Source organism: Pholcus phalangioides, unplaced genomic scaffold (assembly GCF_987345545.1).
Source record: "Pholcus phalangioides strain wild (caught in Gottingen) unplaced genomic scaffold, Ppha-v1.0 ptg000022l_1, whole genome shotgun sequence".
Classification (NCBI taxonomy): Eukaryota; Metazoa; Arthropoda; class Arachnida; order Araneae; family Pholcidae; genus Pholcus; species Pholcus phalangioides.
Window position 1 is genome coordinate 38,288,724 of NW_028301615.1, and position 13,784 is coordinate 38,302,507.

At 33.3% G+C, this 13,784-nt stretch overlaps 2 protein-coding genes across 3 annotated transcripts in view; one reads left to right on the forward strand and one right to left on the reverse strand.

The window, feature by feature from the left end:
* The window catches only part of SWIP (strumpellin and WASH-interacting protein), a 64,447-nt gene that overhangs the window by 43,325 nt on the left and 7,338 nt on the right, over positions 1–13,784 (forward strand). For both annotated transcript variants that reach the window (XM_089249928.1, XM_089249927.1), the window contains exons 20-29: positions 2,961–3,115; positions 6,444–6,518; positions 6,903–7,007; positions 9,125–9,214; positions 9,872–9,916; positions 10,618–10,726; positions 10,912–11,129; positions 11,796–11,879; positions 13,091–13,187; positions 13,385–13,479. In XM_089249928.1, coding sequence (XP_089106054.1) covers positions 2,961–3,115; positions 6,444–6,518; positions 6,903–7,007; positions 9,125–9,214; positions 9,872–9,916; positions 10,618–10,726; positions 10,912–11,129; positions 11,796–11,879; positions 13,091–13,187; positions 13,385–13,479 — 1,073 coding nt within the window. The remainder of the gene's footprint in view (positions 1–2,960; positions 3,116–6,443; positions 6,519–6,902; positions 7,008–9,124; positions 9,215–9,871; positions 9,917–10,617; positions 10,727–10,911; positions 11,130–11,795; positions 11,880–13,090; positions 13,188–13,384; positions 13,480–13,784) is intronic.
* LOC149070407 (uncharacterized) lies at positions 1,083–2,153 on the reverse strand. The gene has a single exon (XM_089249929.1). It carries the CDS (start codon positions 2,073–2,075, stop codon positions 1,167–1,169), a length of 909 nt encoding a protein of 302 aa, XP_089106055.1. The 5' UTR covers positions 2,076–2,153; the 3' UTR covers positions 1,083–1,166.

Below are 13,784 nucleotides of genomic sequence, written 5' to 3' on the forward strand. Positions count from 1 at the left end.
TTTTGAAGATATGAACATAGTGGAGCTTGTGTTTCTGCTAACCCAGGAAGGAATCTTCGATAAAAATTCAACATTCCCAGAAAACGTCGAAGTTCTTGGGTGGTTGTCGGTCTTGGGAAATCTTTTATCGCCTTCACTTTATCATGAAGAGGAGAAATCCCTTTTGATGATATCCTGTGTCCAAGAAATGTGACTTCATCTTGGAAGAATTTGCACTTCAGAGAGTTGATCTTTAGGCCATGCTCGGCCAGTCGTTTGAAAACTATGTCCAGGTGCTGTTTATGCTGTTCAGAGTTCCTTGATGCGATGAGGATGTCATCTATGTATCCCGCAGAAAAATTGAGACCAGCCAACACTTGGTCGATGTACCTCTGGAATGTCTGGGCGACATTGCAAAGTCTGTAGGGCATGAAAGGAAATTCATAAAGCCCGAAAGGCGTGATGACGGCAGTCTTGGGCACGTCAGCTTCTGCCACTGGAATTTGTTGGTACGCCAAGACGAGGTCGATGGTCGAGTAGATTGCAGTCCCATGAAGCATGTGGGTTAGGTCATGGATATGAGGAATGGGATATCTGTCTGGTGTGGTGATCTTATTTAGTTGACGGTAGTCACCGCAGATATGCCACGCACCATTAGGTTTCTTGACCATATGAATTGGACTGGCCCATGCACTATTTGATGGCAGACATAATCCTTGTTTTTGCATGTCCAGAAATTGCTTTTTGGCGCAAGATAACTTTTCTGGAGAGAGACGGCGAGCTTTAGCAAAAATTGGCCTACCTGTTGTCTCGATGCTCACAGCATGGTTTAGAGTTCAGCGAAGATTTGCTGAGCAGGCTTTGATAAGTTGTGTCACCGTCGAAAAGTTTGATTGAGTGCACTTCTGACTTCTTTAGTTGACAGTTTGCAGTGAGTTTCGTCCTCATGTCGAGGAGACATCGTCGTCTTAAGTCCGGAAGCAAATTGAAGTTGTACAAGAAATCGGCTCCAAGAATCGGTTTCGGTACCGCGGCCAAGAGGAAAGTCCACCAGAAGACTCTTGCTGAGTTGAAAATCTAAAGTGACGGTTCGCTCACCATAGACGTTTATTGGAGACGAATTTGCAGCGGAAAGTTGGAGAAGTGGTTGACGTTTGTCAGTGCTGCATGCTGGGAGTATTGAAACTTCAGATCCAGTGTCCACAAGGAATGAAATGTTGGTGCTTCGATCGACTACAAATAAGCGACGAGACGTTGTTGGCAGGGAGCATGTCGCTACTACTCTCCGCCTTCGTCGTTTTTTGTAAACCTGCATGGTGAAGTGCACCTTCTGGCTTGATTGCCAAATGTCTTATGGTACCAACAAAATTGCCTATCCCACGCAACGTAGGTGGTGATGTTGATCTCTTTGAACGAGAGAAACGCGAGCGCGAAACACTGCGGGAACGCACACGCAAAACTGTTTTCAGTTCGCGGCGTAGTTGGGCAACCTCTTCTTGGAGTTGTGCGATCATGTCCGATTGTTGACTGTTTTCCACGGCGTCTACATGAGGTGGGCTTGCTTCTGGGATCTTGTCGGCCAGCTCTGCCGTTTTGTCAAGTGTTAGTGGGCTGACGGCAGCGAGTATAGATTGAGTGGATTTGGGCAGTTGTTGCAGGAAGAGTTCTGTCAATAGTTCGTCCGAAACGTTGTGAAATTCCGCTCTTCGTTTTAATTCAAGGAGAATGTCAGACAGTTTCCGATCTCCTAATGGCTCACAAGCTAGAAGTTTCCTAAGTTGTGTAGACGAGGATTCACTACAACGTGTGACTAGTTCGTGCTTCAGTTTTTCATATGGCTCCGAAGTCTGCGGGTTCATGAGAATGTCTCGTACTAGAGATGCGTTATCTGGAGGTAGATTTGCAACGATGTAGTTGTATTTTGTTTTTGACTCTGTTATCGGTTTTGGAGCGGCTAACTCGAAAGTGCTTTCACACATCACAAACCATAACGAAACATCACGCACGTTGAATGGCGGTATAACTACGGCACTCATTTCTGCCATGGTGGTTTCTTTTGTTTCAGGTCCGATGTCGCCAATCTTTGGTTGATCCATGAAATGATTTCGTTTATATATTTACACTTTATTTACAACGGATAATATTTACATAATACAAACGGGAATGCTGGTAGAGAAAAATGTGGGCCGTGCACGGCGAGACACAGACACGCGCGTCGGTGAGTAAGAGAACATCAACAACAAACAAGCAGAGTCAGACGCCTTTAACTCCCGATTTTCTGTTGCGTTGCCATGAGCAGAAAATAGAATAATCATTATACAAGCTGCGAAGATACGCTAGCGCCATCGTGCGGGCAGCACTACAGATTCTTTTGTGAAAGTCTGTCAGCTGAGGAAATGCGAATGTTGTCAGAAGAAACTGACCATGAACTGATGAAAGGAATTTTTTTTACCTTACACATGCCTTCACTATAGAAAATAAACTGCAAAAGAAGGATTACATGTGCATGGATCATAGCGGCTATCGCGGCCTGATTAAGACATTGTGAATCTGAGTACAGAAAATTTTGGCAATAAGAAGACTTTTAACATCTTACATAGTCTAGCAGATTGATAACGATAGATTATAGTTAAAAAAGGAGTCTGGTTCTACCTTAGCTTCAAAATGGGCAAAAGAAAATAAACTTTCTATGAACAAGAGATTGATATCATAAACTGATGTCCTAGTAACTATAAGCAAATTTTTTCCCATGTTATGATATTAGTCTGTTTCGTACTTAGCAAAAGTGATAATAATATCCGAATTATAACATTTGTGATTTTAATAAGTGGCATCTACTGTATTTATCATTACCTATATTTCCCATCAAAATTAATGTTTTGAATACATAATTTAGTGAACGTCAAAAAAGAGTTAATGTATATGTATATATTTTTAAAAAATCAGATTTACTTACAAAAATATTTTTTAATGCTTCGCAGTCTATGTTGAACATTATTTGGACAAAGTTTTTTATAACTTGACCACTGTTGCATTGCATGATTGGAAAACTTACGGTGAGATGAGGAGCTTAGCTAAACACAAATACCAGTTGACGACAGTGGAAGCTCATCTTCCAAGTCAAACATTAGAGCAGGTAATTATTTTTTTTGCTTGGTTGAGAAAACTATTCACATTGCATATTTTTTTAATTAATCACAACATATTATATTAAACCTTATTGTTGGTTATGTGGTCAGCACATGAATATTCAATTCGACTGGTCTGGATTTTAATCTTTATTTGGACACAAATACAGCCAGTCTGGGTCAGCTTTAAACTACAGGTTTCAGTCTTATTCATGGGCATACAAACATTTTCGCTTGTGGGTTCTATTTTCCTTTGTATTACTTTTGCTAGCTATAGAGGAACAAAACGACCTCTTTCGAGCCCAAATATTAATGAAAACCACCATTTAGCGCAGTATTTCCCAAAGGAGGGCAATTTCATTTCCTGAGGAGCAATAAAGTTATGAATATAAATAGAATTCTGTGAGATGTCTTTAGCTGAGGGGCAATGGGAAAAAATATTCCTGAATAAGGGGGCGATGGGAAAAAGTGAAATTGAAACAATTTGAGAAACTGTGGTGTAGCATAATGGCTGTGATGTGCAAAAAATCAACCAATTTTTTAAATTTGAATTGTATTTAAACTGAATGGAGTACAACTTTTTATGAAGATTAGAAAACCTCATCACTTTTCCATTTTTGAGATATCCTAATTACTTTAAAGCGAGAATGATTTTTTAGTCTTAATATTGTGGAATTTAACATGTCAGCACATTGCCTTTGGGATGGCAATGAAACCCCACTCATAATACTGTAGTGCATCCCATCATAAATAGATGGGACATCCCATCACTCTTCTTCATATTTGCAACTGTTCGTTTATAGTTGGTTGATCTTTGATTGTTCTAGTATCAGGATGTAGTCTTATATCTTCATGTATGTAAGTAAATTTTTCCAAGTTCTTAGTAACTGCCTTTTTAATTTCACTGCCTAGTATCACCCAAACTACCAATGATGATGCACATACAGTGGATCCTGCTTAAAACGTTTCTGTTTAGTAAAATTAATTTTTGTGATTCCAACATTTTTTCTATATTGATAATGTTAACTTTTCCTGGATATAATGTTCAGGATTTTTCTATCCCCACTCTTTCAGTGTTTGAAAAATTCAAATTAGGCTTTTCTTCCCCTTGAAATAAGCATATTTTTTAACCTCCCCCCCCTTCCCTGCTAAAAAATCAAAATGTGATCATTTATATACTTTACTAGCAATTAGTTATTGTGTGAAAACTAGAGAGATGGCTTTTCTTTTATGTCCATTTCAAAACCAGTCATTTTTGTGCTTGAGGAATGAACTGAAAACTGCATTTCCTTTTTTTTTTCAAAGGTTGGACACAATAATTTAAACAGTTCTTTTCCTTGTTCTCTCACTTTGTCCAGAATAGTGTGTGTAGAGAATTAACTATCCTCATCACTGTTTGGACACATCAAAAGTGATCAAAGTATGTCTCTGAATAGGCAGATTAAAAAATAAGAACAAGAAAAAAATCTTGGAAGTATTTATGTTTTCAATTTTGTTTTTCTTTGCGGTCTGATTTAAATTTTCTGTACTGAGAAGGATAAACAATCTTCTCATAGAGTGGTATTAGAAGACATGTGCATATAACGAATGAATAATCTGTGGTCTTTCTCATCCACTTCTGAATCTATCATTACAAAATCAAGCTTAAAAAAGAGAGACATATACAACCTGATATTTCCAGATGCTAGCATCAAATAGCAAGTGAAAGTGGCTTTTTAGATAAGAAAAAAGGATTGCCAACCACTTCTTGGAATTTAATTCTTCACAGAAAAGCTAATACAATAAAGAAAATCTTCAATTAAGGGACTTCTATTATTTCTAAAAAAGCACAGGTTTTTGACATGCTTAGTTTTTGTACAGTGTTACAAAACCTGTAAAAATGTCTCTCTTGGCATTAGGTAACCAGAAGGTTTGATCATGAGTTAAAACGAGAAAAAAGTAAAAAAAAAATCCAAATTTCTTTTTTTGCAACATCAAGCTATAGTAATGTTTCATCTAAAGACTGCTGTGAGAATGTAACTCTTGTCCTAGCAAAACAAAGATAAATTAGAAATCTTTTCTCCCCATAAAATTGACAATAAAAAAAGAGTAAGAAACACAAATGAAAATGCAATTGACAAAATTATCCATAGTATCAGTGCTTGTCCAAGTTGAGAATAAACAACTAAAATGTATAGAACATGTTGCGAGTGTCAAGCATAAATATCAAATTAAGTGATGAAATAAGCAAATCTGGCGTGACATTTTGCCTATCTCTTACAGCATGGTTAAACTTAAATTAATTTTTTTTCACTGTTAATTTTAAGCAAACCTTTTGCTGACTGTATTTTTTTTTACCAGGAGTTAAAAAAGTTTCCTTATCAAGTTTTGGAGGTTTTTTTGGTTGACATTTACTTTTAATGATTTTTTTGGTCATTTTTTTTTTGTCCAATTTCATGAGAATGACCCATATATGTTCAAAGGTGCGTCAAATAGTACATCTATTGAAATGTTTATCCCAGACATCACACACAATCAAAATGTATATTCCATACTATAATTTTAGTAAATATACTATTAAAATATTTGTGAAATAATAAATAATTGATTCTAATTAAATATATATATGTATGCTAATATTTGTTAATAAATTAAAAACTACATAAAGAAACTATGTCCGGCCTTATAATTATGTTAGGGCATACACATCGCATTTCTAGTTTAAAACATTTTCCAGTTTATAATGTTTCATGGTTATTGTTTCTTGAAAAATGTTATAAGCACAGGCTCCTCTATAAACACAATGCACACATACAATACTTTCCAGTATGAACTATTCATTCGATTTTTTAAGAGGAATGTTTACGAGGTGCATGTGCTGTCTAGTAGTGGTGCATGTATGTTTTGAGAATAATTAAATAATTAAATGCATAGTAGCACCCACTTTCTAATCTTAAGTGAAACTGTGAACCCTGCTTAGGTATTGCAGCCAGATAACTTCTTTCAATGTAGGGATATTTTAACCCAATATCAAAAATTGCTTTGTCTTCAGATAGATTTTGCTATTTGTAGGCTGTAGCAAGCATGTTAACACTTGTGATTTATTTGTGAAGATATAGGAGTAATAATCATTTTACTGATATAGTCACCGAAGGGTCGAACAAAAAAATTCAAATAATTTATTTGTGAAGACGAGATTTAGAATCAGACAATTGAGCATAATTTTTAATAGCTATGAGGGGGAGTTATATAATGGAATCAATATATTTGATGGCAATTCTGTATTTATTTGATTCACATGCTTATGATTTTTCAAGTTTAAAAATAACATTTTATACTTTTTTAAAATTTTTTCAGGGTCTAGATGTTCTGGAGATAATGCGAAATATTCACTTGTTTGTCTCTAATTATATGTACAACTTGAATAATCAAGTATGTTTTATGGGTTTTTTCCTTACTATGAAATCAATATTACAAAATACTTATTGATTTAATATGTTGGTAGGATAAGATATTTATTAGCTTATAACAATGAGAATAACAACCTAAAACTTTCAGATCTATCTCCATTGTCATTGATGTGACATGGTAGCTCATGTGATGCATGACTATTTGTGAATGGAGTTTTTCTTTGCAAAATCATTGTGTAAAAACTTTGATTTGTTTATAAGATGATATATGTGTATCTTAATTTTCTATACTTTCCTCCCAAGATGCTATTATATTGATTAGTTATACAGTTTGCTTTTATTTAATGTACATGTTAAGTATTTATTTTTGTAGGCTGATTTTTTTTCCTCTCTAAAAATATTTCAGATTTTTGTGGAGCGCTCTAGCAACAACAAACACTTGAACACAATCAACATTCGTCATATTGCAAACTCTATTCGTACACATGGTATAGGTGTAATGAACACAACTGTAAGTTCTTTTTTGGATTATCTGTATATTAAGAACCTGATATAACAGTAAAATTCATTATGAAAATCTCATTATTGCAAGTGATTTGAAATGCAGTGTCTAAAGCTGATGTGTAAGATACTGCATTGCTCCTAATGAGATGCCTGTTGTGATGACTTCTTGTTATTCTAAGCTCTCTTTGCAATAGACTTTTACTGTACAGTAAAAGTCAGTTATAACAACATTTCATAATATGAAAAAAAGTTGTCGTTATAACAGACTTCTCGTTATAATCAAAGTTTAGTTTTTACACTGTAAAAACATATAAAAAGGGGGGGGGGAACAAAATAGATAAATTTACCTTTCTTTTTCCTTGTATTTTGAACTATTTTTTCTTAAATAAGCAGCTAGAGTTAACTGTTTATACATGCACAATGTTGGATCATACAACAAAATGTTGCACTTTGTGGAATGCAGCAGTTTTTCCAACTGGAGTATTCATTGCACTCTAAAAATGTCCAATACTACGTAAGGCAGAGAAAATGGTTAAGACCCTGTTTACTGTTTCCAGTTTGGGAAGTTTCCAAAAAAGGAGTGAGGGAAAGGATTTTTTAAGGGAAATAACAATGATGTCAAAGCCAGAGGTCGTGTCCCAGCTGCTCAACCAACACACCTACAGATAAAATCATGTTTTTTTACCCCATATAAATAAGATAAGATAGAGCATGTGGTCTTCTTATCTATGGGGAGGTACTGACATGCCCCGATTTTAAACACCTATGAATAGGGTGAGAAGATTTTAAAAAATGCCACCTTCCAGTCTCTCCAATTTATGTATAACTAGCTATAATACCCGGCGTTGCCCGGACTTTCTTCAATGAGGCTTTTTGGATCACGTGATATCTCCCTCTTTCTTTGAGGGACATACAAACCGTGTTCAAGTTGAACCAATATGGCGACTTAATGCGCGACTCATGAAATAAACAAATCTAGATTTAAAGAAACGTAGAAATGAATATATATATTTTTTCTTTTGCAAGGGGTGCCAAGTATTTCGATTTCCCCCCTTCCCTGAAGTTCTAGTTATTCATCTGCTTGTTTCTGCTTCAAAAAATGTTAAAGCTGTGGAATTACTTTATGGGCCCATAATTCATTTTAAAACAATGTAAACTATATGAATTTATGCAGTTAGACAATAAGGAGACATTAATTTTCATACTTGAGAAGGTATAAATAAAAAGTTGAAATCAGTGTTATTGCATGGATCTCAACTCAAAAGTAGGTCTAGCTAATCACTTCATATTTAATCTCCTGGGCTTTGTATATCTCTAAGCGAACTCAGTATTTCAAAAATCTAGAATTCAATAAAATTTTTTAAAATTATTGATGTGTGGGGGGAAAAACCGCCAAATTTCCGCATTTCTGCAGTAAAATCTGCAATTTTAACACTGATTTCTATGAGGATTACCCTTTTCCTGACCCTCAGAGTGATGCTGATGATGATTATGGCGTGTATTCAAAAAGCCTCATTACTGGGAGTATTGAAAATGTGGCCAACCATTATAAAGGCATAAACTATTATACATATGCTAACGGGATTAGAGAAGTGACAAACCATTATAAAGGCATAAAACACGTCTGAAACGCATTGCTAGGGAACCACGGTAACCAAAGTAAACGTTCGGAAAGTGATTGTTGAGGCCCAAAAACCATTGTTGCTTGACAGTTTTTTGACCATTTGGGGCATTTGCCCTGCTCTGACTAAATTTTAAAGTTGCCTATCGTTCAAGTCAGGTCCCATTTGGTATATATGCAAAATTTGGTGACAATCGATCAAAAATTGTAGATTTGTATAGAGAACATACACACACACAGACAGAAAATCAATTTTATATATATAGATTCTTAAAGAAAGGGAAAGGAAAACATGTTTTTCGAGAATCTCTGTAGTCGTTATAGTGAATATGCTCCGATTTTCATTCGTAAATAACTTGCTATAAGCAGATATTTTTTATCTTTAATATTAGCTCTTTTACAATCACTCATGAATTAGTCGAAATAGCAAAATTCTCATTATAACTGACTTTTACTGTCAATCATGTTGTATTGTTTTGTAACTTGTTAATTTTTTTTTCCAGGTCAATTTCACATACCAGTTTTTAAGGAAAAAGTTCCAGATATTTTCTCAGTTTCTTTATGATGAACATATAAAGTCTAGGCTGATAAAAGTAACTTCAAAATTTTCTCATCCATCCTTTAATTTTCTTATCAATCAATTATGTATATATGCTGGATGTCAATTCTTATTTTCATATAGCTAATTTCTAAGACATTGAGTTACTTAGATGCAATTTTCAGTTACAAAAAACTGTTCAAATGTTTATATAAATCATCATATAAAAACTGTTTAATTTAAAAAAATGCATCCTTTTATGACCAAAATTGATCTAGTTATGAAACTGAATTTTTCTTTGCAGAAAATAAACACATTGTTGTCAAGCTGTAAGAAGTGTATAAAACTTGATGATTTGAGTTACAAGAAACGCATACAAAAGGATTTTTTTGACTGTTTGCACATCTTAAGGATTAATGGCATAACTTTAGGAATTTTTGTGTTCCCTAAATGAATTAATTATATTATTGAAAAAAAATTATTTGTCTCTGAGGTAATTTTTGCAGCAACAAAGGTGCCTTTCAGTTTTGGTCATAGAAGAACAGATTTTTTTTTTGTTAAAATTTTCTGTTATCGGTGCATGAACATTTTTTTACCAACTATAAGTTATAATTTACAGAACCATAGAAAAATTTAGATTTCGTAACTTTTCAAGCGTAGTTATTGTGATATCATTGCAATTTTTTTGTCTGACACATTTTTATTTTGCCAGGATCTGAGATATTTTAGAGAAAACAGAGCTCAAAATGGTCAAAAGGTAATTTACAATGCTCATTAACATATTTACTCCAATAAAAATATAATAATAACAAAAGCAATAAGTTTCTTTATTATCGGGTATTGAAAAAAATGATTTTATTTTTTATCATTAGCAATTGTAATACTACATCTTTTTTTCTGAACTTAAATTGAATTTTTGCCAGAGAAAATATGCCAGACTGGTTGAATTTCAATTCATTAAAATGAAAGAAAACTGGGGCATTCTTACTTTTCAAATGAAGGAAATCATTATGGATCAAGGTCAAGATGACCCAGAACAAAGGCATATATGCAGGACTAACTATAATAATGCAAGGGGTTCACATAGCTGAAATTTGGGTCCATTTTCTGGATCCTTCACAAAATTCTAAATCTGAAAAATGGACACTTCGCAAAATACAAATTAATGGTGGGGGGACATAAATTTTAAACAATTTTCTTTAGTACAAAATTAACTGGATTGTTTCACATCCAAAATTATGAATCATTTTCACAAAGACAGGACCCTATAAAGAAAGTCTGGGCAGACCCCTGTAATGATTGATTATAGCAATGATTTGTTGATTTTTTAAAGCTTACCAAAATATTAGAATATGTTTTCTTGGCATTAATGTCTGTATTAATTTTATTTGAAATCAGAGTTCATGTATAGTTGCACATGTTGAAAGAAATTATACTACTTTTTTTAAATATATATAGTACCCATTTGATAGAGCAGATAAATTCAATAAAGGCATCAGGAAGCTTGGGGTAACCAATGATGGACAGAGTTATCTTGACCAGTTCCGAAACTTGATAAGTCAGATCGGTATGGCTGAATACATATTTTTTTATAATGATTTGAGTTTTTTTAAACTTTTGAAACTGTCAATGTATTTTTTGTTCAGACTTTCCCATTGAATATTATGATGTTCAAAATTTGTTTTTGTTGTTGTGCTAGTTGACCTGAAATACAAATTAAGACTTATTTTAAACCAGTGTTACTCTTTTCAGGAAATGCTATGGGATTTGTCAGAATGATTCGATCTGGCGGTATTCATTGCTGCAGTAATGCCATCAGATTCATACCAGATCTAGATGACATTGTTAGTTTTGAGAACTTGTGCAAAGAGGAGAATTTGCTAGAAGAGACAACATATGGGGCAGAAAAACTAGATTTGGCTATCAGCACACTAGTCAAAAATTTCTCTGAAGGAACTGAATATTTCAAGGTAAGAATACCTGAAGTTATTTTGGAATTATTAATGTTAACGGATTGTTTTTGAATTATCTATTTTATTCAAAATAATTTTTTCAATAACCAAACTCGTAACTATAACTCAAGAGAAGCAATTATAATGTTATATCAGCAGAACATTTGGTCTTAACCTGTTAGAAAAGAGATTTGTTCAAAGTCTCTGATAAAAGTATACTTTGAAACAAAACACTAGAAAATTCCCCAGAGTTGTTAGCATTTTGTCTGTGTATTATTACCTATTTATTGTTTTCTCTTGTGCCAAAATAAAAGCTCTTATTATATATATATTTTTTATGAAATCCTTAACTTTTTCTTTCACAAAAACCTGCTCTTTTAATGTGTTGAAGTTCTAGTTACATTTTAATCTGTGATTTCAATGAGCGCATGCCGGATGGAACCATCTTTGCAGACTGCACCTCAGGCCAAAGTTTGTGCACCCGGATGTAGACCTGTAAATTTAGTGGAATGTGGATAGAAGTTTCTGAAAGAATAAGATAATTATTGTACTTTCTTCATGGTTGTTACATTTCTTTGTTGATACTAAAACGTGTAATTGAAAAGTTAATTTTGTGACCTATCTATATAAATGTGTTATAATGTGTACTATTTATAAAGTCAAAACATGGTCTTTTTTTATTAGCTTCTTGTGGATGCATTTGCTCCCGCTTTTCAAGATCCAAAGAATGCTCACCTGAGAAATTTTTTTATGATAATACCTCCTATGGTACGTGTGAAATAATAGGTTTTATCCTTTTTTAAAAATAATTTTTGATTTGAACCTTATGAATTGTATTGTTTGCTATGTGTATGGTACACAAGTTGTCTTTCATTCTTTATATTTCTTGATGTCTTATTTGCTGAAAATCATTGTTATGTTTAGTTTTTAAATATGTAGATCCCATAGGCATAAATACAAATTTGCTTTTCAAAAATCAGCATACAGAAGACTGGATTATTCAGCCTAATGTGGCGGAAGGGCAGGCCGGATGAAAACTGGATAGGCTGTAGTTCTATAAATGCTTACTTCCTAGCCACACATACCATTAAAAACACTTTTTATACAGAAACTCGCTCTTATTCATATTTTCTAACCTTAAGTACAGGCTGATACTATATAAATGTTTTTTATGTACAATAGCCTAAGGTGGACTTTCTTGGGGGAAGGGATTCAGCTTTTTCCCCAGTGTTTCGTATTTTACCAAAAAAGTATACCATAATATCAGCTCTAACCCCCCCCCCCCTCCTTTCCTGGAATACGCCTATGCTTATGGTATCGTATGTTAAAAATTTATTATTAAAAAAAAAGAAGTGTAAGAATAAAAATATTGTACACATTTCAAGATAAATCCAATAACGTCTAACTTAATTGCAGGGAATATGAAATCATAAATGTAGAGTATGAATACATAAACGTTTAAAATAAACACAATATTAATGTAATGTAGACTTAATTCATACAAAAATTGTTCAAATTCATTTTACTATTCATTGATAAATGATTACGCAAATCAATAACGCTTGGGATGCCTTGGAAAAGTAAGTTATTTCTCATTTTATCATGGAGAATTATTATTTAATTAGGCTGGATAGTCAAGAGTCTACTGTAGTTTTATTACATATAGTATTTTAATCGACCAAACAATTCTTACTTGATTATTATTTAATAATCATTATTATCTCTGTGATGATCCTATGATTTTGCTTAAATTTTAGGGATTTACATTTTACAGAAAATCTCATGTAACTGAATTTTGGGTGCGACTGGGTACGACTGTATTGCAAATGATGATATGTTGTTAAGTTGAACAGTATTTCAAATGTTTATAAATCTGGGTTTTTTTAGCAAACATTTTGCATGATAGGTATATTTTTGAGACGAGTTAGTTGTTAATCACAAAATGTTGATATTCATGAATCTTAAAATTTCAATTTCAGACATTAAATTTTGTTGAACAATCCATCGCAGCAAAAGAGAAACTTTCCAGAAAAAATAAAGTTGGTGCAACATTTACAGATGATGGATTTTCAATGGGTGAGTATTTGACGTTAACTAAAAATACTACATAAAATGTATACCACAGGTTGTTTGTGATGATATTGATTTCTTTTCTTTTTATGGAGTAAATTACTAAGAATATAGTGTTTTGAATTGAATACTCTTGACATTCTTTCGGAGAAAAATTATTTTCAATTATTTTTGACACTTAATATTTATTCTTATTTTCATAGGCGTTGCTTACATCCTGAAGCTTCTGAACTTATACCATGAGTTTGATTCTTTGCATTGGTTCCAGTCAGTGAAGGAGAAGTATCTTAAAGATTGGGTAAATGTCTATTTCATATGATCATTAATACTTGAGGCAATGATTGTTTTATACTAAGACTTTTTTCTTAGCCCAATACATCCAGGAAATATCCTCTTCTGGATATTATGCTGAGGTGAACTCAGAAAGAAAAGTAATTTCCCAATGGAGACCAGATGACTTTTCTTTCTGAGTTCACTTTGGCATAATATCCAGAAAAGGTCTATTTTCCTTGATTGGTTTAACACTGTTAATAAAATTTCTCAAATTTATTAAATGTAGACATTTAAACCATATGACTTAGTATAGCGGTCAACCTTTCTGTA

Excerpts from the sequence above, each read along its gene's own strand:
- LOC149070407 (XM_089249929.1), bottom strand. The coding sequence starts at position 2,075 with ATGGATCAACCAAAGATTGGCGACATCGGACCTGAAACAAAAGAAACC.